The sequence below is a fragment of the Pezoporus wallicus genome, unplaced genomic scaffold (assembly GCF_028554395.1).
Source record: "Pezoporus wallicus isolate ANWC-B61680 ecotype Strahan unplaced genomic scaffold, APGP_CSIRO_Pwel_v1 contig_2776, whole genome shotgun sequence".
NCBI lineage: Eukaryota > Metazoa > Chordata > Aves > Psittaciformes > Psittacidae > Pezoporus > Pezoporus wallicus.
The window spans coordinates 277,499-305,291 of NW_026642992.1; the positions used below are offsets into that span (position 1 = coordinate 277,499).

Here is a 27,793-nt window from a genome sequence, read left to right on the forward strand (position 1 = left end):
TGAATCTAGAATTCGCGAACAAATGTTTACCTCACACTACTTAACGGCAGCGGGCAACGCCGCCCGTGCTTCCGGCGGTATAGGCCCGGCCCCTCCCCCCCCGCTCAGGGCGCACGCGCAGCCCGCGCCCCAGCGCGCACGCGCGGCAGAGCGGGCGCGCCCACGCCCGGGCACAGAGACCCCGCCCCTTTCTAGTAACTTCCCTGACGCTTGATGTCATCAACGCGCGTCTCGGGCGGACCTGGGTATTTCAGCGCGCTGCTGTCGAGCCGGTGTTGCGAGTGCGGAGCGCAACGGAGCAGAGAGCGGAGCTCGGCTCCCCATCGTCCCCGCTCCCTGCAGCCGCTTGCAGCTAGACGCCAGCTCGCTCGCTCGCTCGCTCGCCCGCCCGCCCGCCCGCCCGCCCGCAGCCGGGCAGGCCTCTAGCTCCCTCCCGCCATGTCAGAGAGTGCGGACGGCCCCACGGGGGGTCGCAGCTCCCCGGACTCCCCGAGCCAGAACGCCGCAGAGCCGCGGGTCATCAAAGTGACTGTAAAGACTCCCAAAGAGAAGGAGGAATTCGCTGTGTCTGAAACCAGCAGCATCCGGCAGGTGAGGGGCAGCGGGGCCGGCTGTGGGTCTGGGACGGGCAGCGGGGCCGGCTGGGGGTCCGGGACGGTCAGTGGGGGCCTGGCGGGAGTAGCCTAGCCGAGGTTAGGGCCGGGCACGGGTGGAGCGCGGCCCGGGAAGAGAGCTCAGGCCCGCGGTTCTCGCCTCCAGCGTCGTAGGGCGACGGCCCTTCCCGGTGACAAAGCAGCTCCTGCCCGCCCCGACTGCTCTGGGCTCTACAGGGCGAACACCCGGGCTGATCCTGGCTCGTGAGAGGACTGCTCCCATCTGAGGCTAGTAGGGGTAGAGAAGAAACCTCCTGCTTCAACTCCTCTCCCTATCCCCTGTTGCAGTGCTGATAGCCGGTTCGGGAGGTGACTGTAGGTCGCTTTCTAGCTGAATTGTCCTGTCGAACTGAGTCTGCCAGGAGGAGGTTGTCTGGCTAGTATAACCATAGAAAATGTATGCAATCACTTGTGTCACGGTGCTGTATTGCCCATGGTTATCTTCGTCTAAACTGACTTTAAAACAGTGGGTTGGTTATGCAGAGAGCTCTTTGTTTTAGAGAAGTTGTGTCTTCGAACTGTTAAATTTACAGTACAAATAAAGTGCACCTCTGGCTGTAATTAAATGTGCTAGTTATTGATATGATACTTGCCATGGGGGTACTGAAAGGCAGCTGAATTGGTGGGTTTTTTTTGTTCCTATGAAAGTCTTTGCCCCATGGTGCTTATGGCTCAACAGAAGCAGTGACACCTATTGAATCATCCACTGTATTTCCTGCAACTCTTCTGTTTTTCTTGGAGGCTTTCCAAGCAAGTATTGACTAGAATTTCATTTATTTGGATTAGGAAGATACAAATAATAAAAAGGGTGCTTAAAGTGTAAGGTAAAGTCTCCAGCAAGCTAGTCTCTTCCTTGTGAATGATGTAGAAATTACTATTCTAAAATACTTCAGAAATTGAAGTTTGAAGAGATTCAGAGCTTACTTAGCTTTTCATGAATTTTTTTCAGAAATGTCTCTGAATGTGGCAACTCAGTTTAACTTCGCTTTATTTGGTATGGCTGGTAACTGCAGACTTCACCAAGTCTGTGTGACAGTGCCACAGGTATCGAGATAGAGAGCTTGCAGTCATTCCTTTATGGATGAGCTGAAAGACACTTTGACTGGCTTCAGCCCAGCCAGCAGCAAAGTACCACTCAGCTGCCTGCTTATTGCCCTTCACTCTCTAGGGGGATGGGGAGAAGAACTGGAAAAAATATTAAAACTTGTATGTTGAGATAAGAACAGTTTAATAATTGAAATAAAAGTAAAATATAATAGGAAATGGGGGGGATGGAGGGGGTATGAATAAACCCTTTTGCCTGTCTGTCCTCCCCCTGTCCCTTCCTATCCTTTCTCTCCCCGTGGAAGCTTTCCCTTCCCATGGAAGCTGTGAAAAGTCCTTGACTTGGAACAAGCACTAATTTGCAACAACTAAGACACAGATGTGTTATCAGTATTGTTCTCAGACTAAAGCCAAAACACAGTACTCTACCATCTGCTGAGAACCAAAATAATTCTTTGCCAGACAAAAACATGATAGCATTTTGTGGTTATCAGAGGAAGGTAAGAAAGATGAAGAAAATGTTCCCAAGTGTATCTAGCCAAGACGTAGTCCCAGCATCTTGGCTAGAATATCAATACTCTTGCTCCACCTAGTTGCTGTGAAGAGAAGAAACACTGATAATTCTTTCAAGTTTTTACTCTGGGGTCTGTTTCAGATTCAGGGATTTATATGTCAGCATTTGGCTTAAGTTTTCCAGACATAAGTTTTGTTGTGGTCTTCTCTCCATCTGCCAAAGGAGTGAGCCTACTCTCTTGTCTTTGATGGTATTTAGCTGTTGGAGTATTGTATACTATCAGCTACTCTTTGCAAGCTTAATTGAGGCATTTCTCCCAAAGGTAAAATTACTGTGTTTGGTTTTTAATGTTGTCCACTGCTTTCCCAGTTATCTCAACCTGAAAGTGGTACTTTTCACGTCTCTATTCTCCATAGATTTGTCAGCAGTGTCAATGCAATTTTTGAAAGTCTTTGCAGGTTTTGGGGTTTTTGTTTTGTTGTTGATTTGTTATTTTTTTTTGAAAGAGATTCATATGTTGAACCTAAGTTGCGGATTGTGTTTGTCTTGAAAACCAATCTGCCTTTGTTTTGCATCCTTCAGGAGTTAAGAAGAGATTTACTTAAGGTGTGAATTTTTAAAAATGTTTTGCTTTCACAAGATTGTTTCAAATGTGAATGCAAGTGGAGCTGCCAGGTTTTCAAATAAGCAGTTGTCCTAAACTGAAATAGGTATGCCATCTAGGAAGAGCATGAACATTTTTAGGTAAATGTTCTGGGTCATTGGGGTCAAATTTAGGGCTGCATAAAGCATATTTTATGTTGTTCTTCTAATGTAGATCAGGTTTGCAATTGTCCTAAATCAGGGAAGTGTTGATTTTGGTTTGTTTTTTTTTTTCTTTTCCCCTGGTGTTGGAAGATTTCAGAAACATAGGATTTGTTATTGCTGGTCCTGTGTTGTACAGCTAGGATGTCAAGTAGGCAGGTTGGAACGGAATATAACCTTCAAGTACAAAGCCACTCTGGGAGGTCAGTTGATTGCAAGTACCCCCCCATCTGTTGTTTTTTTGTGGAACCTATTTGATTGTGCTCAGCCAAGTTTGGCTTAGTATTAGGTCAAGGACCAAATATTTGCTTTCTTGACTGGGTATGATATTGATCTTTTGCTCTGTGCAAAGACTTCATGAACTTATGGTGTATGAAGATGAATACCTGTAAGCCTGCTGACTTGAGCTGGCGCTGATGGTGCTGGCACTTTAGCTCAGGTAAAACTGTGTTTATTTATTATTTCTTCCCACCTTTGGTTTATTTGGTGTGCTTCTTTTGGTGTCAAGGGTGACATTTGCAATGTTCAAGACTTTATTGTAACTAGCTCAGAGTTGCTGTCCACCAGTGTGTGTGCAGACTGCAAGATACCAAGTTGCATGTTCTGTGAACATTACTGTTCTGAAACAGAGTAACATGCCTTGCTGTATTTTTTAACAGTTAAGCAAACAAAGAGTGGATATAGCAAATCTGCACAAGTAGTTTTAGAAGCTTGCAGTTCTTGCAGATAGTTATTGTCCTGTGATTATCTGAATATTTCAGAGTAACATCCATCTGGAAGAGTTAATAAAATTGAGTTTAGCTCCACAGGAAACAGATTTGGTTCTTGTGCAGGTTTGGGTTCCCTCTGTCCCCCCATTTTTATTTAACATCAGCTTTTCAATGGAATTCCTCTTTAGTGTTTATCTGTTTTTAGTAATGGCCTATCTCACACCTCATACTATATTTTTTTAAACAAAGTGAACATGTAAATATTGTGCTTTCTCTACTCTACAACTATAAATAAAAATCCTGACCTGTTGAATTAGGTGTGTAAACATATACATTGTTGAGACTTTGCTTTTTATCAAGTGGAGATCTCATAAACTTGTATTTTCTGATTACAATTAAAAGTATAGTTTATGGTTGAAACTTTAAATCCATAAATCCAGAGTTGTGCCTGTTTTTCCTGATCCCAGATTGGTAATATTCTGCTTACAAGGATAACACAGGTGTAGATGTTAAGGGGATCACTGGGTGACTTTGTGGTGGAGCATCTTTCCTGACATGCGTATGCTTTTAATATTCTATGTAATGCTTTCCTTCGTAAGAACAGTTTTTAATTTCAATTCAGTTAATCGAATCCTGCCTCGGGTTTTTCCGTAGTCAGTGGATTACTGAATAGTACAGCTAAAAGACATTGAAACTAGGTACTGGAGTCTAGTTTGTTGCTCTTCTCCAGGATTGAGTCAGCTTTCTGTTGGTACTAAGGCACTTGAGTATATTAATTGTTTAGCATTAGGTTTTTCCATCATCTTGTATATCAGTGCATTGAAGCATGTTTGTGTGACTCTAAAGTTTGCCTTGCAGTATACTCTGATTTTTTCATGTTACATAACTTTTTTTCCCCTCCTCATTTTGGAAACTGGATTAAAATTGGTTTAGAGCAATATTAGATGATTATTTGTTAGAATAACAGTCTTCAAAAGAAGGTATATTGACTTTTCTGAAGTTCGGAATTGCCAACAGCAGAGAAAACTCTAATGAGGTAGAGGTGTCATGGGAAGATACTTATTTTAGAGCCCAGTCAATATCTTAGTTTAGTGATTATAAGCCTTGCTATGTAAGGAGGGTCACTGTCTGGAAATAATATTAGGTCAAAATCCTAAGAATTGGGAATATATGGTGAAAAATGCTTTTGGTTAGACTTGTAGATGGGGTTAATGGTGCCCTAGCACTATCAGACTAAAAAGAATGTTGGCCATTATATCTGTAGTCCACTTGTTATATTCTTTATTACCTTGAATTTAAAACTTACTGAAGTTGAGCTATTTAAAGATTCTTACCAGGAAGGTCAGATGAGAAGGAACTATTCTGTCAGTAGTAACTTACGTCTCAGTATTTCCTCAGGACAAATGGATGTTGCCCAAGCTCCTCCCAGTTAAGTTGAAGGCTAAAACATGCTGTCAGAAAAAGTAAGTACAGGGTAGATTCTCAAAAATGAGTTCTACTGCAAAAATCTCATTTTAAACATTATCCTTTTATGTCCTTTTCCAGTCTCTCTGATTTGCTAGGAAACAGACTAGTTCTGTTGCAAGTGCAATACTTTTCACTGATAGATTGCAAAGTCCTGTTATGGGGAAGTATTCATAGCCATTTCTCCTAAGTCAAAGCATGGAGGAGTGAAGTGGCTTGCTGAAAAATGCCTGGAATGGATAAAACTGGCTAGAACACAAGTGCTGAGCCCTTTCCACTAAGTTACACTGCTGCAGTTTTCCTTTATGGGCTACTAGCCTTGTAAGCTCATAAAGAATGTGAATTTGTTTCTTGAGATGAGTTTTTTGAGTTTGGTTGCAGAAATTTGGGGAAATGTGATCTTGAAATTAGCGTGCCTCACTGGCAAGGAAGATAGGAACTCCACCAAGTTGTGAAAGACAGCATATGCTTATAAAGAAGCCTAATATTGGGTAGGCTTTCTAGCTGCACTTTACCTGCAGCAAACCACAGCTTCAGGCCAAAAGTGCTTTTATGCTTGAAACCATGAATTCTAGTCCCCTTTCCTATGTAGCATCCAAGAATTGTGCAGTGAAACCGTGTTTTAACTGGCCTTAATTAAACCCTGTGAATTAAACCCTTTTTAATTCACTGTCATAAGATTGCCAGCTATGATTCATCTGGAAAGGAGATTGCAGATGTCAGTGGTTGTGTAGCCATGAGTGTGTTTGGTTCCTTACTACTTGGGTCAAGAAGACCTGTAGCCATTAATTTATTGTAAAAAAGGAAGCTGGAGCTCGTCAAAATCAGCTTCTGTTGAAACTGCTGGGTGTGGGTGTAAGACTAGAATCCAGCTAATACACTTTATATGTGTTAATAGGAAAGGCAGTTGAAACAGCAGTGGTGAACAAGGTAATGTGATTTGAAAACCTTTCTTTGTAATAGAACTGTTTGAGTGATTGCTGGGAACATAAACTGCAGTTCAGCCCTCTTTGGGCGTAGATGACATGGAACCTTTGCTTCCATGTCATCCCTGACTCTGTGGAATGGGGAGAGTCAGCAGCTTTGGTTTTTTTTTATTGTTATGTAGATAAAATTGTAGGTTAGTATTTTCAAAGCAGTTGCAGTTTTCAGGGGCTGTTTTCTGTTACTTTTCAGTGGGAATTGGATGCTGATTCCCTGAGGCTTCTTTCAGACTGTTACTATAATTTCTAAATGTCTTACTAAGCCAAGGTTGAGAAGATTTGGGAATATATTTAATTTGTTTTTCTCTTTTTATTACTTTTTCACAACTCTCTGTCAAGTGAAGGGATAGTAGTGTTATTACAGTTGCAGTTTTTGATCATAGAATGAGTCAGCAAAAGCTTTTGAATCATAATATGGTGGTAAACATGTCAAAAGACATTTTGCATGTTAAGATTTTTGCTTTGCCTGGAATAATTTTACCAGGCCCTTCCTAGGCTAACTTGTCAGATGTTAATTGGTTTATGTTTAAAGTATGGATCTGCAGTGCAGAGTGGCAGGGCAGAACAGTGTCTTAGCTGTTCTACTTAATGTGTATTCAGACATTTGCTTTGTTAAGTGACAGAATGGCTGCTTTAACTAGCTCAGGCACAAGTATCCATTTGTTCACCACTGGGCATCAACGCTGTACTGTCCATGCATACCTTACTAAAACCTTCAGAGACAATAAAGATAAACAGGTATAATAGAAGTCTTGACTTGCTTTGTAGACCCTTTCTTGTGTTAACATGGAGCAAAAAAAGAAAAGTTTTGCTAGCAGAGTATTGGGCTGAATTTTTTAAAGTTGTATGAAGGTGAGGATGTTTGGCATGTAAACAAGAAGGGCTGGTGTGCTGCTAACAAACCTGTGCATGTTCCAGTGTGAAAAATTACATTTCTTCTGTCCTTTAAAAAGCTTGGTAGAAACATTTTAACTGGAGGTGAAATGGTAATGTGGGCAAGGGGCTTCAACAAGACTAGCTTTAGATTTTCTCTAATTCATGCCAAAAGAATCTACAAGTTACCATGCTTTGAGGAGGCTGTGACCTTGAATTAATTCACTCCAGTGAGACTGCTTTCTCCTTTTCTCCATAGGGAAACAAGTCCTCTGTCTAGCTGTCAGTCTTGTTTCAATTCCCATTGTGTTTCTCTCCACTGATTTGTCTAAAAAATCTTTAAAATTACCATAATTTTACATTATTTTTCTTTCAGCTACTAGAGGAGTACAACGAACTAATTTCTGTGAATGTTAGGCATTAGATATGGTGAAACATTATTTTTACAACTTCAAGTCCTTTTCTATGCTTGGCTATAACTGAACATCTTTGTAATATCACGGTGCCTAGTATTACAATGAAGTAAGACTTGCTCTTTAGAACAATAAAGCAAGTCAGTTCAAACCATTTCTTGGAGGGTTACATGATGTTAAAAAGGAAGAGCCAGTGCAGTCGGAGAATTGGACAGAGATGCTTATCATTTCTAGCCAGTGACACTTTGAACTCCTTCTGTTTGGTTTTCCCAGGTGACAAAATATTTTAACTGTAATTTACTGATAATGTTATTTAGTTTGGCTGTTCAAACTGAAGATTTAAACAATACCAAAGTTACTTTTCTTACAAGTATGTATTAATTCCTATGAGAATCTCATTTGTGTTTTTGCTTTGCTGCTGATTATGTACCTCCTCAAATAGAACACACACTAGATTGATGTTTACAGTTCTGTTTAAGGAAAAATGACAGTTGTCTTCACTGTTAATGCTGTGTTTTGTTAGCATAGTGCTGTAGCATCTTATTGCCCAATTTTTTTCACATCAATGAAAGTGGTGGGGAGTCCTATAAACCCTACATAGAAAAGGTCTGTGGGAGTAAGAATGCAGTCACTAGCCATTTCTTTTGTCCTTTCACGGTCTGAATTTAAAGAAGCTTCTGGACTTTCCCCTTTACTATGGGGAAATGACCTTGCAGTGCATTTACCATTAACGGTGAGAGGCTGAAAATATTAGATAGGTATTTGCCCCCAGAGGGTGGTAAAAAGCCTTTTCTTCCACTCTCCTAGACTTTATTTCACAGTGCGAACAGTAGTGACTTGTGCCAAACTCCAGCCTAAGGCTAATCATCTTGCAGTATTGGCAGAAGTCAGGTGATGCTGCAGAATAACTTACTTATCTTTTGAGTTTTAAATAAAAAAAAAACCAAACCTACATGTATTGAAAATGTTTGGGGGATTCTGTTTTACAAATGTATAGATGATTCTCTTTCCTCTGCCTCAGCAGAAGAATGTGTGTGGACCTAATCTGTTATTGATGGTATCTTTGACTGTTGACACTCATTAGCAGTTTAATTTGCAAAATATGTTGCATGGTAACCTAGACTTTATGTGGTAGTCTTTGAATGAAGTGTCAGAGGGCTTTGTCCTGCTTATTGCTTGTCATTTCAGAAGTTCGAAGGTTGTGCTGAATGCAGGTGAAGCTGATGGACAGACCTGACTTTTTTTTTGTTTGCATCTCAGGCTTTTTATGTAAATACGCCTTGGACAAAATTGGCTTGGTATTCTAGACAGCTTTATTATTGTGGCTGGAAAGAGATCTATTGTGCATTTGGATCATGCACATACCTTGCCGTAGAGGTTGTTTTGGGGTTCTGCTACACTGTTGCATGATGGCTGTTGCATTCCTATCTTACTGTAGTGCTACTTTTGCAGATCATCTGAATCGCGCTACATGCAAACAGGGAAAAGGTATAGCCTTCAATCCTTATATGATACTAACATTAGATGCTGTTTGACCTTATGGGTAATTAGCAGCTTCAAGGAATGTGTGACAGGCCTTGGCTTATTCAGCTTGAAGAGAAGGCTGAGGGGCGACCTCATGGCCGCCTACAACTTCAAGGGGTGCAGTGGAGAGGGAGGTGCTCATCCCCTCTCTCTGGTGACCAGCAATAGTACACAAGGTAATGGAATGAAGCTGCATCAGGGAAAGTTCAGACTGATCTTTAGGAAAAGGTCTTCACTGAGAGGGTGGTTGGTCACTGAAGCAGGCTCCCCAAGGAAGTGATCACAGCACCAAGCTGGTCAGAGTTCAAGGAGCGTCTGGATGATACTGAGTCATACGTTTTAGTTTTAGGTAATCCTGCAAGGAGTGTGAGCAGTTGTGTCCCTTCCAACTTGAGATATTCTATGAATATTGTTTACAGCATCAGCTGTAATATGATGAGAATTAAGCTGTGGATCTCGCTGTCACAGCATATTGTGCAAAATAGGATAATAAATGAGTTTGGGTAAATGACATTACTCTTGGGTTTGGGACAGTATAGTAGTCCTTTATTCTTATTCATTATCTTCGTACCAAATTGTGAGTATTTCTGCTGGTTTTATGTTACTTTGGAACACATTTTAAGAATAATTAACTAGAAGAATGCAGAACAGGAAGCAACTGCCAGAACAGCTGCTCTGCAGACTAGGATCTAGAGTTCATAACTATTAAGTAAGTCAGCATTATTACGTGACTGTTTTCCTACATGGATTTCTCACTTTTTCTTTTAAATAGGAATATAGCTTGCAGCACGTGGGGTTTATCCTGTTGTTCTTCCAAGTATTGGTATGAACTGGTTTGGAGTATTTTGGCCAGTTTTGAGCCCCACACTTAATAAAAGAGGTAATTGGATTTGAAAATTTAAGGAGTGGTGGAAATAACTGGATTAGAAAACTTTCCTTAATTAGGCTAATTAAGGAAAGATTAGCTTTACTGCAATCCTGTATTCTAAGGAACACAACAGTCTGTTTGCATTGTCCGTTGTGGGCAGGACAATGAAGAAATAAGATAGTGAAACACTGGAATAGGTTTCTTGGAAGAAAGTCACTGGGGACCTCAGGAAACAGACTAGATAATCATGTCAGGAATAATTCAGGTAAGTAACCCACTTTCAGAAAGAATGGACTGAATGACTTCTGGAGTACTTGCACGTCTAAATATTGCCAGTATAAAGGCTGACTTAAAAGTTGTTTTGCCAAGAACTGTAACTCTGAGTAGACTTTTAACTAACCTAGGGCAGCCTCCTACCCAAACACAGGCTTTTAACCTCTTTTCTCTCAGACTCTCTCTTAAATGTTCTTTTTCCTTTTCCTGTACCATCCGACCTTTCAGTTAGAGGTCATCTTCAAAGCCTAATACAGTAGGACTTGACTTTATGTAGTCCTGCCTATTGAAAATGTGATTAAGTAATTGAAAAATCAAGATTTTCCTATATGGAATGAATTCTGTAGGATACTTTTTTTTTCTTAGTATGGTCAACTGCATTTCATGTAGCTGTGTGATATATTGAATGAGAAAGCAGGGCCACCCAAGAGGTGATTTTTGTCGGTGCCAAAAGGAATGATGGTTTTGACACATGGAAGGCAGTAGAAAATATGTGTAAAAGGCACATACTTTGCTGTTCAGTTCCAGTAAAACTATAGAAAGATTTGTTATACTTGTGACACTATTCTCAGTCTTTCAGCAGTGGATGGCTTGTAATGTATATGTGTATATACATGTTAGTGTATACTTACTAGTGTGTTATATACATACCTTGCAGTGTGTATATATAAGTGGCACTTATATAAATAGTGATCTAGATGTGAAACTTCTGATTATATTAAAAAACATTTTCCTTCTTCCTGTGGACAAAAAAAAAGGTTTACAAAAGTAGTTGTGCAAAACAATGTACAGTGCAAGTGGAGTAATACATTAAATATGAGCAAAATAGCTTGTTCTTAAATAATTAAAGCAAATATAGTTCAGTATTCAGTTACATGAATGTATAATATTAAACTTTTTTGTTTAGTTCAAGGAAGAAATCTCTAAACGTTTCAAGTCTCACATTGATCAGCTTGTGTTGATATTTGCTGGAAAAATTTTGAAAGATCAAGATACTTTGACTCAGCATGGAATTCATGATGGACTCACTGTTCACCTGGTTATCAAAACACAAAACAGGTAACCTTACTGATGCCTGATCTTTTATTTACCTCTGAGAAGTAAAAATACAACAAATTCTTAACTGTCTTTTGGGCAAACCTAACTTCAATCAGCTCCTTAGTCACAGTTGGTGCAGAGTAACAGTCTGAAAAGTACAATGCTCTTTTTCTTTGGTTTGTCTTCTATTTTAATTGGATTCATGTTTTTAAATGCAAGTCTCTTGCTTTTTGTTATTTAACTTTTCTTATTAGTGCTGAATGCTGGCTATTCTGTCTCTGTAGTTCTTGGCTATCAGCTCTATATAATATGTAGCTTTGCTGTTGTGCAGCTTTTCATTTGTGAAAACTGTTTTGGTAAAACAAGGAAAGAAAATTTGAGAGAACTGCTTTGGAGCTAATTTATCTGGTTGAACATAAAGACTTGGATTTTAAGGTGTTTTGTTTGCTTGTTTGTTTTTTTTTTGTGTTTTTGTGGGGTTTAGGTTGGTTTGTTTGGTTTGGTTCGGGTTTTTTTGGTGAGGCAAATTTAAAATGATGATGTGGCAGTTGAGCAGTGTCATTTGTGCCTTTACTTCTGTGAAGTGCCCAGAAGGAAAAGGCTCAACTAAAAAAATCCTATCAGCAGGTAGGGTAATATATCCCTCAACTAAATGTATCTTGACTAGTCAGTAACAGTTTCCTAGACTAAAAGTGTTCTTGCTCCTGTTCTAATTAAGTCTTTCATGTTTCTGGTGAGGATCTCATCCAGTGGCCAAGTGTCAGGTGATGAAGTAAAGATAATGGAACTTGGGAGAAAAAAAGAAGTATGTTTTCCCTTCTAGGCCTAACCAAATCACAGTGGCCTGTTAGTAACATTAGTATTATATTTAAGTACCTGTTGAAATTAAGTAGCATTAGCACTAAATGTAAGTGTCTGTTGAAACTGATGTCTTTAATTCCATGCTCATATCCTGGCAGGACTGTATTGTCTGTCCTGGAGTCCCACTTTCTTTGAGTATTTTTTAGAAGTGTGTTACCATTATCTTCAGTATCTTTTAATCGTGTTTCTGACAAGGAAGTACAGACAGAAAACTACAGACCCTTTGCATGTACCTATCCTGTCCTCGAATGAGGTAGTAATGTTTTCACCTACTAGCCTTCACAGAATGGTTTGGGTTGGAAGGGACCCCCCCTTGAGATAGTCTGCTTCCATCCCCTGCCACAAGGCAGGGACACAATATCCTACCAGTATGCTTCGTCGCTGTTCATGAGGTGCCTAAAGTCTTCCAAATCTGCCTGTTTATGCTGGAAGCCTCCAGATTTTCCCTGAGATGCCATAAAACATCAACACAACAATTTTGGGCACAGTAAAACTGACAATGGATGCTGGCTAAAATGCATTTATGCAACTAACAAATTAAGAAAGAACTGCAGAACTGAGTGAGTATTTAGCCAGAAAAGCAAAGGTGAACAGTGAGCTATGCCTGGGTCTCCCATGTGGGCTGCCCCATCGCCACAAGCCATGTCAAGGGGTGCCAAGCTTTGTTCATATAAAAAAAAAATACACTCCAAAACCTGTTAGAGAGGGTTGTCAATGAAAATCACCACCTTTTGAGAAAGTATAACATTGCCCTGAACTATTTTAATATTATTAAGATATCCAAATTTTATGCTTGAATCAAAAGGCAAGACATTAGGTGTGGCTGGGTAAGTGCTGTTTTTTGGCTGTGAATATTGAGGTTGATTGCTCCCAACTATTTTACACTTAGCCATTTACTTTTCTGTTGACTGTTGCTGCTACTGTGTATGTGAATAAACAAAAGTTATTTTCCAAAACTAGATTTGAAGATGGTCTTGTCCCTTCTAAACGATATTAAATGTGTAACTTTCAAATAGGAATCCTCATATATCCCAACCAATCCTTGTTTAAAAAATTATAACATTATTACTGCTGCATTTTCCAGGGCGATATAGGCTTTGAGTGTAATCTTGTAACCTGATCTGTACTCTGTCAGAGTAGTGGTGAATGATTAGCGATGGCTAGTGAATATTCCTGAATACAAAGTTCCAAGACCACACCTATATCCTGTTCAGAAGTAACAGGAGGAAACAAAATAGCAAAGTACATATAAAATATGATGTGCACTTCACAGGAATTTCACTCAAAAACCCGAGGCTGTTAGACTTGACACTCAAACCATTATTTTGAGGGTAGATACCCCCAGTTTCTATAGCAGCACTATGAACTGCAAGTTTCAGGTCTTGTTTACTTTTTCTGTCCTACTTTAAGAACCTTTCTTGTCTCTTACATGAATCATGAAGAGCTACAGTTGCCTCAGAATAGTTTCTCAGTTGAAGAACCAAATAGGGTGTTATGCTTATTTTACTTTATGGAGGAAAGGTGTGTTTTCTAGACTACAGGAAACTAAATAGCTCTAGCAGAAGATTGACAGTCAGTATGCCATCTGTAATCTTTCTCACTGAAATCATAGCTGCTTGTCTAATGGTAGTCATTGTGCATTTGAAGTTCACAGTTGCTGTTAATATTAGACTATTAATGCTTGTTGTTCTCAGGAGTCCAGATTTTCTCCTGATGCTTTGTCATGGCAGCTTATATCAAAGCCAAGTATGCAAGTATTCTCTTTCCTCAATTGTTAGCATCTGTCTGGAAGGTTTCCTCTAGAATGGGATTTGACTCAATGGAATCTGTGTATGTTTTGATAGACCTGAAAGTAAACAAGAAAGGAATAAAAATAAAAATACCTAAAACTGAATGCATAGGAATCACAATGGACTTAAGTTTTACAAGAACTGTCAAATCTTGTGGACTTGCTCCTTTCTCCTGCTTCACACCCAGAACATCAATAAGAATTTGAATTGGGTTATTTGGTACCATGGCATCCTATACCGCATGACTTGCATGCCTGTTTACAAGAATGCTGGTCAAATCAGCAGGGTATACTAGCACACAGGCCACTTCTAAGCTAGTATTGATGTTTTGGTGAATGAACTTGTGAAGTGTGCGAAGTATTTAATTGTTTGTTTGGTTTCTGTCTATGGTTTTGTTTAGCCTGGAGTCAGAGAACATGTTTTTTGGGTTGGTGGTTGTTTTGCTTTGTTTTGTTTCCTCCTTTCTCCCCTGGTTTTTGCTTTAGTGAAATTAGCACAGGACCTTACAGTAGCAGAAAGGTACTCTGAGGTATAAAATGTAGTGTGCTGTCAAATCCTCAGGGTCTGTCTGAGGTCTGAATTCGTAGTTTCTATATTTTATTTTATGCTGTAGTTCTACAAATCCAGGCATTTGAGGTTGATTGTTCAACTAAATTAGAGATTTTTGTGGGTTTCAAACTAGCCTTTTCTCTTGCGTAAAACTAACCTGGCCTCTCTTCAAAAGCTCAGTTCCTCAAACTCTTTTACTACATGGCAGCACCTATGTTTATGCCTATGCAGTAGAAAGGTTTGGCAAGTATATGACTTGAGCAGACTTCAGTGCCTGTACTGAATTATGCTGGCTTTAACTTTCTGTAGCTACATTTTTTACCTTGTTGTTGAAGTCTTCAAGGTTATTGAGATTGTGGTATTTGTCTTCTAATGAAATGTTAACTGAATTTCATGTTCAGTAAGGTGTCTCATTAAAGATGTGGCATAAAATAACCCCAACATTACATCTTGTTAGGCTTTATTTCTTTAAGGCTCAGCCATGTTATCAATAGTATTTGAATATAGCAGATTAAGGGAAAGATCTTTAAAGCAAGGTAAGGACAGAGGAAGCTCCATTTGGTGGGCGTCCCAGGGAAAGGGTGAGAAGGTGGTAATGGCTTCAGTGATGCCCATCCATTTTCTTAATGTTTCAAACTACTGTTCTGAAAAATTGCTGATATTACATATGCCTGAGAAAGATTTGTTATGGGAAGCCATCTAGAGATAAGTGTGCTTTAGTGTGATTTCTTTTTTTTTTTGAGAAGAATCAAAACGTAGATTAAGATTCTGAAGTATGATACTATTCCTGTATTTAATTTTATTATTTAAATCAAATTGTTAAACTTGCAACTTTTAAACTTGCATTATAGATCACAAGACCGCCCAGCTCAACAAGCAAACTCTGCTGGGAGTACTGCTACCACATCAACATCAAGTACTAGTACCTCAACACCAACTTCAACAAATAGTAACCCTTTTGGCTTGGGTAAGAATATTTGTTAGGTAGCATGGTGGGTATCTCCTCTTGGATCCAGGTAATTGTCTCTGAAGTTTTATTCTAACGTAGACAAACTTAAAAAAAAACCAAACACAACACTGAAAAAACTGTTTATAGATATTCCTAGTATTGATTGTGCAAGGCTTCTGATTAGTAAGTTATCAGAGGAAAGTTGTTCCTATAATTTTCTATAGAATTGTAGAATGGCTTGGGTTGGAAGGGACCTTCAAAGGTCATCTAATCCAGCTCCCCTGCAGTGAGCAGGGTCATCTTCAACTAGATCAGGTTGCTTAGAATGCAGTCCAGTCTGACCATGACTGTTTCCAGGGATGGAGGGGCCTGTCATTCCTCTGGGCAACCTGTTCAATGTTTCACCACAAACTTTAGACTTGTGCTGTTTCATCTTCAGCAGTAAGGTGCCACTGATATGTCCTGGCACTATGGGTAAGGAAACTCCTTCCAGTATCCTCGTGCTCCTTAAAAGGGCATCCAAGTTGCTGTGAGGAGAGTAGTGATGAAACTGGACCTGTAACATGAAGTCAAGATATGGTACAGAAGCAACAAAATTGATGCTAATCTTAAAATTCAGTATTTCTTGGGCTCCAAGTCTGACAGCATGGTCAGTCTTTTATCAATAAAGAGACTGCAGTCTTACTAACTTAAATACTATCTATAATTTTCATAATAACAGTTGGGGGTTTGGTTCATTCTTTTTCATCTTATTTGCTTTCAGTGGGTGAGGAAGAGAGAATTGGAAAAGCTGACTATAGTAAGCAGTTGCTTTCTTAGGTGGAGACAGTTCTTCACACTGACTAGTATCTTCTGAAATGCTTTGTTTGGACTTGGCAAAGGAGAGGAATTCAAAGCATAATTAGTTCTGTGTGCATTAATAAGAAAAGGTGCTGTACTTGTAATTAAATTAGGGAATGAGTCATATTGGGAGATCTCTCTTGGTTATAATCTAACCAAAAGGTGGCAGATAAATTATTATTATACATGCATTATAAAGTGTTACTGGGGAAAGGTGGAAGGCGGGGGGGGTGGGGGTGGCGGGGTGGGGATGATGAAGGGATGACAACACCTAAGGTCCCCAGACTTGAACATCCTTAGCATCTTAGCTGTGGAAAATGAGAAGAAAAGATGTTAGAATTGTAACAAGTTGTATTTCACATGCTGTTTGGATTTTTTTAATGTATATTGTTATTTAAAGAAGCAAGGTCTTAGTGGGTAACACCTTAACAGCCCTGCAGAGATGGACTTTTTATTCATTCTCATTATTTTGAAGTGTGTGGGACATGTTCAAGTATTGCGTATTTAGGAAGAACCTGGATGTGATTCAAAGTATACTAGAAGCTGAAAGTTCAATTGTATTTTTTTTTCATCCTCTTAAAGGTGGCCTTGGAGGTTTGGCAGGTCTGAGTAGCCTGGGTTTAAACACATCAAACTTTTCAGAGTTGCAAAGTCAGATGCAACGGCAACTTATGTCCAACCCAGAAATGATGGTTCAAATAATGGAAAATCCATTTGTTCAGAGCATGCTTTCAAATCCTGACCTGATGAGGCAGTTAATTATGGCTAACCCTCAAATGCAGCAACTGATACAGAGAAATCCGGAAATCAGTCACATGCTGAATAATCCAGATATAATGAGACAGGTATGTAGAAGGATCTCTGTAAGTTCATGACCTTTGATTTTACTGTAACTGTGAACAACAGAGCAGGGATTGGACATAATTAGTTGAATGCTTAAACTTTAAGTATTTAAGCTTGTTAGAAAATACCTAAAAGGTTGCTGTAGGCAACTGGTGTTTGTATTTCTAGTTGCTAATGTCTGAAATAGAGTGATAATTCAGAAAATCTGCAGTGTTGTCTTGAAAGTCTATGTAATCATGTCTTCTGAGGTAAGAGTTGGATGTCCATATGTGCACTTGAAACCTTCTGTTTTCTAGCCAAAAATGAGCTTACCCAAAGTAGAAATTCTCCCAAATACATGTTTTCATGTTATCTAACTGTGGGTACTTGAGTGCTTTTAAAATTAGAAGGTATGTAAATGTGGCAGATTACAAGATACGCTGTGTAGCGGAAGGTAGCAGAAAACAGATGCTTTTGAAAATGTAGGTTATTTTAAAGTTTGTATTACAGGCTGTCTGCTGTAATGATGTTAGAAATGGTAGGAGTATGCTATGTTAAAAAGAGGAGGTGAAGAAAGAACTTCAGTCAAGGTTTTTCTTCTGTTTAACCAAGTGCTTCCTGACCAAGTCAGCATAGTGACAGTTGTAGTAGTATGCTGGCTAAATACCAGTTTCAGTTGGCTCCCACTAAGCTGACATCTTAATTTGGCTTTAATCATAATTTCAAACTGGGTTAGACAGCGGTAACAGAGATACTGCCAAATGCTGACATTTTCACTTTAAAATGGATTTCTTATTAATACAGAATAAATGTTATACTTCCCTAGACACTAGAACTTGCTAGAAACCCTGCAATGATGCAGGAAATGATGCGAAACCAAGACCGAGCCTTGAGCAACCTTGAAAGTATACCAGGTGGATACAATGCTTTGAGACGTATGTACACAGATATTCAGGAGCCAATGTTGAATGCAGCACAGGAACAGGTGAGAAAAGATTACATTGAAATTCACTGAAATTAAATACTTCTTAAAAACAAAAGCATGGAAGTAATGTCAATTTTCAAATGTCTACTTGACAAAACATTTACTGAAGCTTGAAGTCACTGTGTGGCTTAGTCTTACGAAGAAAGATCTAAAAAAATTCTGTCCTCTCCTAAGCTCAAATAAATACATATACTGCTTTGTGTGTTTAAGGTTAGTGAATTCCCATATTACTTAAATTTTAATACCTTTAAATTTTTGCCTTAAAATTATGAGGTCCAGGAATAAATATTACTTAATTTTTTCAAGGTGCTAGTATCTCTCAATGTTGGTGTCTTTTTCAAAATATTTACAATTAATTACTGTAGAATTGTAAGTATAACTGGTCAAGATCTATCAATATTGATCTTTGTGTGCAATTTTGAAAAGGTAACTTGGTGTCTGTAGCAGATATAAAAATGGCTGGCTTTAGTAGATGATACATGTTTGCTTTCCTTCCTTTGTAGTTTGGAGGTAACCCATTTGCTTCTTTAGTAAGCAATGCACCAGCAGGAGGTGACAGTCAGCCATCTCGTACAGAAAACAGAGATCCTCTACCAAATCCTTGGGCTCCTCAGTCCAGCTCTCAGAATTCTACAAGCACCAGCACCACTGGTGAGAGTGGTGGCAGTAACAGTGCTGGAAATAGCACCTCTGGCAGTACAGGACGGAGCTCAACTGTACCAAGTCTGGGACAAGGAGGTGTGTTTATTATTGCAGTTGTATGTATTTGCACATGCTTGGGAGTTTGATAAAAAGATCCTTTCATTAGGAAGAAGTTTGAGTGAGAGTTTTTATTGCTATTTACTTTTGTAAAACATTTGACTAGTATCAATGTCCTCTGTAGAAAAACAAACATGAAAGGTAAACTAAGTTATAACAGTACTTGTGTTTTGCCTTAAAATAACAAAGGTATGGAATCTGTAAATGACTGCTAGTATTTTTCTTGTTTGGAGGCAAATGTAAAAACAGCTAATAATGTGAATACTTATTATGACTGCTTGTTGGATACAGCCTGTCTTAACTTCTGGAGCAGTTGTGTCTCTGTAAGCAGAACCCCCCCTGAGGTGCATTTCAAAGACTAAAACTCCTAGAAACAAAAACTCTTAGAAACAAAGCCTGATTTGTCTGTTAGGGTGTTTACTGAAGTGGTCCTTGAAATTTTTTTTTCTTTTTAAGCTGTTATGTTCAACACACCAGGAATGCAGAGCTTATTACAGCAGATAACTGAAAACCCACAACTTATGCAGAATATGTTGTCTGCACCCTATATGAGAAGCATGATGCAGTCATTGAGCCAGAATCCTGATCTTGCAGTGCAGGTAAATGCATTTGGTGTATCGAAATGCATATTGTGTGTATTGAAATAAAAAAAAAGGGGGAGGGGGTGAGTATGGAGAGGATTTGACTCTGTGATACAGTAAATACTTATGCTAACATCTCAGCAATTGTCTGTAGTGAATAACCCAGTTTTTAATATTGATTCCTAACTCACTGAAGTTATTACCTATGTAAATTTAACAGTTGTTGCAGTGAACTTGTCAGCTTGTAGTTGGACATCATGCCAGGCATGCTTCTAAAATAGTTTGTAACTTTGTGTATGTTTTGTACAGCCCTAAACTTATGACCCAGCACAAGAACCATTTCAACAAAACAAATGCTTTGGTTGTAGATTAAGGCAGATCTACTGGTAAATATACACCCCCCACTAGCTGGGGAGAAGTGAAGTGAGGGTAGTTGGTATCACATCTAGAAGTCATTCTGGTTTCAAGTTCTCTTTTGTGACATGTGCTCACTGTAAAAGTGTGGATGGTGTCTTATGAATGATACTGTAGATGTGCTTTCAGATTTTTTCAAATTAAAGCTTTAATATCCAAAGTAAAATTGTGAACTGAGATTAAAAAAGTTAGCTCTTCTGTATTACCAATTTGGAAAATATGCTTGACTTCAGGTGATATTTACAGAGATATTATTGCTTAAATCTGTAGAGGAGGCTGAGCAGAAAAGTATTTTCATGTAATAGAAGTGAGGTTGTCTTGGCAAGTATCTGGCAATTCATTCACTTAAAACCCAACCAACCAAAACAACAACAAAGCAAACAAGGGACCCCCCCTGCAAAAAAAAAATCAACCAACTAACCAAACAAAAAACACAACAAAAAAAACCTGCAGTGTGTTCAGGCTAGTGGTTTGTAACAAGTTTTGGGCAAAGGAGTAGATGATGATTGTTCCGTAAGGTTATTTTCATAACTATTATCATGTAAGTAGTTGTCTTAATGACCCTGCAGTGATTTTTACTGTTTGATCTTTGAAGTTAAACATTTTGAGAAAACTGTCATGTTTTGTTTTGTCCATAGATAATGTTGAATAATCCTTTGTTTGCTGGAAATCCTCACCTTCAGGAACAAATGAGACAACAACTTCCAACTTTCCTTCAGCAAGTAAGATACAATACTAGCTGTTAATAAATATCTGCAAGTCAATAAGCAGTATTTTCAATAAATTGATGTCTGTGTTTGATTTGGCTGAAAGTTAGATTCTGTAATATTCTCATTTGCTTTAAACATGAAGTTAGATTCTCTTGATAATTCTTTCTTACTGTTTCTATCCCTTTCAAAACCTATACCTGATTTCTAGTGGATATTTTTGTTTGTTGCTAGCACAACCACTTAAATTTGCTTTTGCTTCTTTGCTTAGAAGTAATTGTTCTTACTGCACACCAGCCGGAGAACGACTTGTTTTGCAAATTAAAAAGATTAGTACTTTTACCACTATTAGAATAAAGCTTTTCTATGCTTTACTCATACCTCTTCAAACCTGCCTTAAGTATTTGTGAAAGAGATCTTGCAGCATACCTTGGAAGACCCAAGTCATTAGCTAATTCAGAAGTAGGTTCTGAAGTTTTTCGCCTGTGAAGACTGCCCTACCACTGTCTTCCCTTCTTAACAACACTGTGCTTGCAGCCCAGGTATCTGCCACAGTGTGTAGTACTTAATCCAGTGCGTGAGTTTCATCATTAGGCAGTCCTTGCAAATAGGAGTTAAGGTGTGTTGCCAAGATCTGATTGCATACCAACACTTGTGTGAGTAAAACTACTAATGCATACATGAATTACAGTAGCAAGTTCAGAAGCTCAGTGTTCAGAAGAAAGTGTTTAAATTATTTCAACCACGTGAATGGCTGTAGTGTTTTGTAATGCCAGTGCTTTGTGATGATTTAGTAGTATCTGAGAAGCTAGAACCACGTGCATGTTTTGAAAGCTGTGAATAAATGGTAACTAATGAAGACATAGTAAGAATCATGTCTGTTTTCTATGGGTATCTTCTGTCAATATTACCTTGGGGTTTATCTGCACAGCCAATTCTCTGCTGTATTCACTATGTTAGATCAGATGATTAGCAGTATTGGCAGGTGAGGTAATGTCTGTGTATTCTCAGAATGTTAACAGTATTGCAGCTCATATTTTCTTGCTTATCTACTGGCATTTATATTATGGGTTTGGGTGACAGAAACCATGTGATGTTCGTCTTCGTAATGGAAGGCATCTTTTTCAATAAAGGGCAGTTGCCCACTGGAACTAGGAAAGAAGTGCTGCTATCTAACAGCTGGAATTAATAATATTAATAGAGAAAAGAGTCAGGACACTTAAGTGCTCTGAGAGTTGTTAGGCCACTATTTCTGTAAAACAGCTCCAAATAGTAGACAGCAAGTTGTGATTTAAATATTTTCTTAAAATAGTTGCAGCAGCTTTCTTTGAAGAACCCAGTATGTTTTCCTCTTTAAAATTTAAGTAAATTTTGCCAGCTATGTATTTACTTATTATCTGACCTCAAGTTATCAGAAAGATATTAACAACTTTGAACATTGATTATTAATGTTCCTCCCCTTTTCTTAGATGCAGAATCCTGACACATTATCAGCTATGTCAAACCCAAGAGCAATGCAGGCTCTGCTACAGATTCAGCAGGGCTTGCAGACACTTGCAACAGAAGCACCAGGGCTTATACCAGGGTAAGAATCAGTCTTCTGAATTTACAACTCTCTTTTTTTTAAAGACTACTTCTTCTGCCTTTTTTTAGTTTAACTAAACTTGCTTTAGAATCTGTCCAGTTCTTACTTGTCATGCATTTCTAAACAGTGATGACTCTGGTCCTTGTCTCGGCACTTTAAATTGCTGTCCCCTTTTTTGCAGAATTTTTACTTAGTGGTTATATGAGAAGAGACAAGCTAGTACTTGTATTTATAATTCAAATGGTGTATTTTTTTTTGTCATTTATGCAGATTTAATCCTGGTTTAGGTGGATTGGGAAGCACTGGAGCGCCTACAGGGTCCACTGTACCTAGTTCTGTTCCCAGTGAAAACACAAATCCAGCATCAGGAACTGCTGAACCTGGTCACCAGCAATTTGTCCAGCAAATGTTGCAGGCACTTGCTGGTGCAAATGCTCAGGTAAAGTATGTCAGTAATCTAGGTATTTTTGTTTTCTGATATTATTGCAAACCACTAGAAAGGAGGCTGATAGTTGAGAGGAGGGGTCCATGGCTACATCTGATCAAAGGAGAGCAGAGGAGGCTGAGAAGTGCTGATGCAGCTGTGCAAGTAAATGCTGGGGAAAAAATGGAAAACATGTCCTCTGAAGAGCTGGTTTTTATACACTCATCTTCATACCCTTGAATTTCTGAAATTCTTGGAAAGATGGAGGCAGATTAAGGTGATGAGGTTCACTGGCAAATGAGGTGTGGGCTCAGGCAGGAGAAAAGCTTAAGCATATTGAACACAGTTTCCTCTGTGCTTTGTCTTTATTGCTGGCTATTACTCTCTAGGTGTAACCAAGCCTCTGGCCCACGCTTTGGAATAGCCACACTCTGGTTATTTGGACCCTGAATTTGTTGTATGGCTTCACTGACATCTTGTATGTCAAGGCTGCAGTGCATTTTGTTAACATCCTGTGTGGGATTAAGGGTCTCCAGAGAGCTCCAGAATGCCAGTAGTTATAGGGACGTGAGCAAGACTGCCTTTAAAGGAGACATGCTGTTAACTCTCAAGAGTGCTGTGTGAAACAGCATCCTTACACTGTGGTACACCGAGTGTAATAGCAGGCTGCTGTTGGAAGGGTCAGTCCTGCTTTTTTCTCATCTGTTTCCACAGGATGGATGAGTTCTGCTTGCTGATCTGACAGACTTTTTTTTTTGTTACCAAACAACAAGAAAGTGTTGGTGGGTGTGAGTGTGAGAAACCATATTTTTACACACTTTCATTTATGCTGTCAAATCTATTGAGTCAATGTTCTATTTAGTTTTGCTTAGGTGAAGGGGGGGGGGGGGGGGGCATTTCTTACAATTTAGATTACATCTTTACAATGTACTGATTTGGAATCGTATGCATATTTAAAATACTGGTAGTATTTTTATGTATAAAACTACTGAATTAGAGCAAAAGGAGAACTAGTGGTAGCTGTGTAAGTTTTGTGTTGTATCTAAATCAGTGCATTAATTTTTAAAAAGTTACTTCTCAGTATTACTCCAGCATATTATTTTCATACAATGTTCTGATTCAAAAAGGTCCCTGAAATAAGGATCAGACTACTGAAATCATGCAGAATTTTGCCATGAGCTTCTGTGAGTAGCATTATCCCATAAAGCACAGCTGTCAGTTTGCCTTAGACTGAGGCTTCCTAACAGTTAGAATTTTGGTAATTTTAGTCAACCAATACTTGGAGCATTAAAAAAGAGGTGTTTTTTATGTCAATGAAAAGAAGAAGCCTGTGACGTTCACTATTGCTGACAGTGACATCATCACAATCCTTGCTCTTCCACACTACAAGGTTGAACTTTGTTTCATTTTTAACAAATACCTGTGTTAATATCTTTAACAAAGCTATTAATGGGACATAAATTTACCCAATTTAATTATAATCCCCTTTTATCAAACAAGCAGCTTTTCCTGCAGTTCAAGAGTATTGTGTAAATGTAGGTACTCTAAAAATTCAAGACTAGTTGAAAAATTATGCAATTGTGAATTGAATTTATATTATAGTATAGTTTTGGGATCTTGAAAAAGCTATAGTCAGAAATCAGTTAAGACAGTGGTGCATAACCAGCTATGTTTAAATCCTATACATTGCTAAATATGTTCATATCTTGAAATTTTGTTCATAGCAGTTACAAAATCCAGAAGTTCGATTCCAGCAACAACTGGAGCAGCTGAGTGCAATGGGCTTTCTGAACCGCGAAGCAAACTTACAGGCGCTAATAGCAACAGGAGGAGATATCAATGCAGCCATTGAAAGGCTGCTTGGCTCCCAGCCATCATAGCAATGTTTCTTTAACTTGAAGAAATGTAATTTATTTTTGATAACAGCTCTTAAATCTTTAAAATATTTGCTTTATTTCATCCTGACTCTTGGGATTGTCTTGTACTAAAATCAGTCTGATACATATTAAGATGGAGTGCAGTAGTTTTCTTCAAACAGTGGGAATCAATACATTTTCACTTTTGCATGCATTATAGTTTCATTCTGCATTATTTGTGATTTTTTTTAAACAGTATCAGCTTTCATAGTTAGGTGAACAAGTTTTGTCTGACCTACAACTGTCCAATTTATTTACTACTTAAACATTAGCCTTCAGTAGTGATTTATGTAGAATACAAATTAAAAAAAGAAAGAAAATAATTGAAGCTACAGTTTGTGGGTACTGATACTGCTTATTGTGATCTTGGCATGTATTTTTTTGCTAGCAAAATGCTGAAAGATTTGTACCACTTGAATAATCTACCATCTTTTTTGCTTTAATTTGTATAAACACAATATATACAGCAGAAACAGCTGATTTCTAGAGATTTATGCATTGCCATAGAATGAGATTATAAGTAATGCATAAATCCAGGGGGATATTTTAACACTTCTTTTTGGTGTAGAATCTTCAGGTAACCATCTCAGCAAAAATGCTTAAGCAAGTTCAGTTACAATATACTAGAATTACTGTTCTGGTTATTTCTTTACATCTGACTGTACAGAAACTTGCATTGTAACATTGTCTTGATATTCACAAACATTAACTGTGAATTACCTTTATCATTGTGTGAATTAGAAGGGCACTGCCTTGTGCTCTGGAATGCTTCTAAGGCTTGTTCCATTGAGATTTTAGCACATACTGGTTTGTAATTGGAAACACTACTTTCATTCACAGTCACGAGATGCTCTAATCACTTTTAACCACCATGTGAAAAGAAAATGTTTATCTTTTGGGGGTTTATTGGTAGTTACTTCTCTTGTGCCCAGATAATAAAGGAGTTAAAATGTTTAAGCATCTTTTGTGTTTGCAGTTGATGATTACCTAGAATTCAAGATGACTGACCATTCTGTGTGTTGGCATTTGAATGTAAACTTCGGGAATACACTGGGAAGGTTTACCAGCTCTGGGATAAGATTACTCAGTGTGAGGTGGAGGGAAGTGTTGGGAAACCCCATCTGCCACCTAACACCATGCAGCCACTTGGTCACTCCCTGCCCTGCTCCCCAGTGGGATGAGGAGGAGAACTGGGGAAAAAAAATCGCAGGTTGAGATAAGAATAGTTTAATAATTGAAGTGAAAGTAGACTACAATAATAACAGGAAAAAGAGAGAGGGGAAGGAATAAACTACCTTCTCCAGGGGGAGAGGGAGGGAGAACAAAAAGACCCCAAGAAAACCAAAAAATGACAAACCAAAACAAACAGAAACCCACCAAAACCTCCAACAAAACAAACAAAACTAAAAAACCACAAAACAAAACCACAAACAATAAAAGCCCCCAAAATAGCAGTGACGCACAATACAGCGTTAAGTAAATGGAAATAAATTAAAATAGAATCTTTTGCATAGGAGGAATTTTAGCTTGTCAGGAAACAGGTCTATAGGTGGGATAGACTTTATTATGTCTTTAACAATAAAAGGAAGATCACACTTGTTGGTTTAGTATCATATTAAAATATGCTGTGTACAAGCCTCCCCCTTGGGGCTTTTCCTGTCCTTTAAAATTCTCTCTTCAGAAGTATTATTTACCTCTTCTTTGAAAAGCAGTCTTACAGTTAACTCTGAGCACTTCAGAAACTTGTATTTGAAATCTGCTGCTTGTGTTTTGGACCAGAAGAAGGGCATGTGTGCCTGAAGCTTGTTTCTTTATTTTCCTACCTGTTTCTCTTCCCCTACACTGGATGAAGTTGTTTGATAGAACACTGCCTTGTCTGACCATCAGTCTACTGCTAGAGAAAGTAACGGTGCAAAAAAGTGAAAAATCTGAAAGTCATGGTAGTGTGAACTGACAGGTACCATTTGAAAGATGCAGACATTCAAATTAACACATTTGGGAATGTGACAAGAAGATGGCTGGTTTTGTAAAGGATGTGGTCTCTAATTCTCTTTGGTTGCTGCCTGCATAACAAAATAGCCACCAGTTTGGAGCAGTGTTGGCAGGCAGCTGCATCTGTTCCTTGGCCTGTAGAGATAATCTGTGCAATTTAAGAAGACTTTACCCTTCCTGTGTTTAATGTATGAATGGATACTGCTATTGGGATTTAACATTACATTTTTATTTCTTCACAGATTTGTAAAAAGCTTATGCTGTAACAGAGAGTATTTGCACAGCATGTTACAAACTGCTTAGCACAAACTCTTGAGAAGGGTATATAGTGCGTGTACCTTACATAGGTAATTTTTGTTTGCAGCAGAGACAGAAAAAAGTAATTTCTAATTCCAGATGTTTCCTCCTTAGTTTTTGCTGCCTTTGCTAAATGTATTTCAAAATATGGACTGAAAAACTTGCATCCAAATATTCTGTGCTAAATATAACTTGTGCCCAACTAACCTGTATGCAACATCCCTAATACGGTGTTAAATTCATTCAAAGCAAACAAAAAAAGTTAAAGAAATGTAGGGTTGTGTCAGGGCAGGTAAATGAAACTTATGGACAGGGACTGATTGTGTCTGTGATCTTTTCTTTCCCCTGTACATGTGAACACCCTCTGTCATGGTTTAAGCCCAGCCAGTAACTCGGAACCATGCAGCTTCTCACTTGCTCCCTGTCTTCTTCCTCCCTCCTCTCCCAGAGGGATGGGGAGGAGAATCAAAAGAATGTAGCTCCCATGAGTTCCAATAAGAACAGTCCAGTAACTAAGGTACAACACAAACCACTACTGCTACCACCAGTAGTAATAATGGAAAGGGAAATAACAAGGGAAGAAAATATAAAACTAAAAGGAAAAGAAACCAAGAAAGACAAGTGATGAACAATACAATTGCTGGCCAATATCCAGCTGAACGTGAGCAGCGATCTGGGCCTTGTGGATAACTCCCTGCATGTGAAAAGGCCAGCAGAAACCTGTAATGGGGAAATAAGCTGAACACTCCTGCCCACCCCTGTGGAATTAGCATGTAAAGTTCAGATATCTGGCACTGTGGCAAATGTTTAAGAAATAGTAAACTGCAACAGTTTGTCCAGCTAATTACACAAGCCTGGTTCTTTTTTGGTGAAAACAAAAACAGGACATCAGGTGCAGCTAATGAAAAGTTTCCCAGAGTTTTGCAATCTTCTTTTTCTGAATAAAAACCAGGAAGCATGTAGAGGGAAAAGCATCTCTAAGAAGTTGTGCTCCTGAAGATTTCACCTCCGCTTTCCAGAGAAAGTAATGGCGTATTGGTTTCTACTTGTTTATTGAGAGGAGCAGGTTTCAGTTTTTTTGGGCTGCATCTGTCTCCCTCTGAGATTAGAGCAAGGTAGAGGCAAGCTTCCTTTTCATCTAAGACTCTGAGAGGGAAATGC

At 38.7% G+C, this 27,793-nt stretch overlaps 1 protein-coding gene across 2 annotated transcripts; it reads left to right on the forward strand.

Moving 5' to 3' along the window:
• The first annotated feature begins 405 nt into the window (after positions 1–405).
• UBQLN1 (ubiquilin 1) lies at positions 406–25,119 on the forward strand. 2 transcript variants are annotated; one of them, XM_057396496.1, is made up of 11 exons: positions 406–591; positions 11,031–11,182; positions 15,213–15,328; positions 16,733–16,995; positions 17,799–17,957; positions 18,461–18,695; positions 19,173–19,315; positions 20,350–20,433; positions 21,888–22,003; positions 22,274–22,442; positions 24,152–25,119. In XM_057396496.1, the coding sequence occupies exons 1-11, from the start codon at positions 439–441 to the stop codon at positions 24,305–24,307; spliced, it is 1,746 nt and encodes a 581-aa protein (XP_057252479.1). In that variant the 5' UTR covers positions 406–438; the 3' UTR covers positions 24,308–25,119. The 2 variants fall into 2 exon arrangements, with proteins under 2 accessions (XP_057252479.1, XP_057252480.1); XM_057396497.1 differs by having other exon boundaries at positions 24,155–25,119.
• Positions 25,120–27,793: the final 2,674 nt, after the last annotated feature.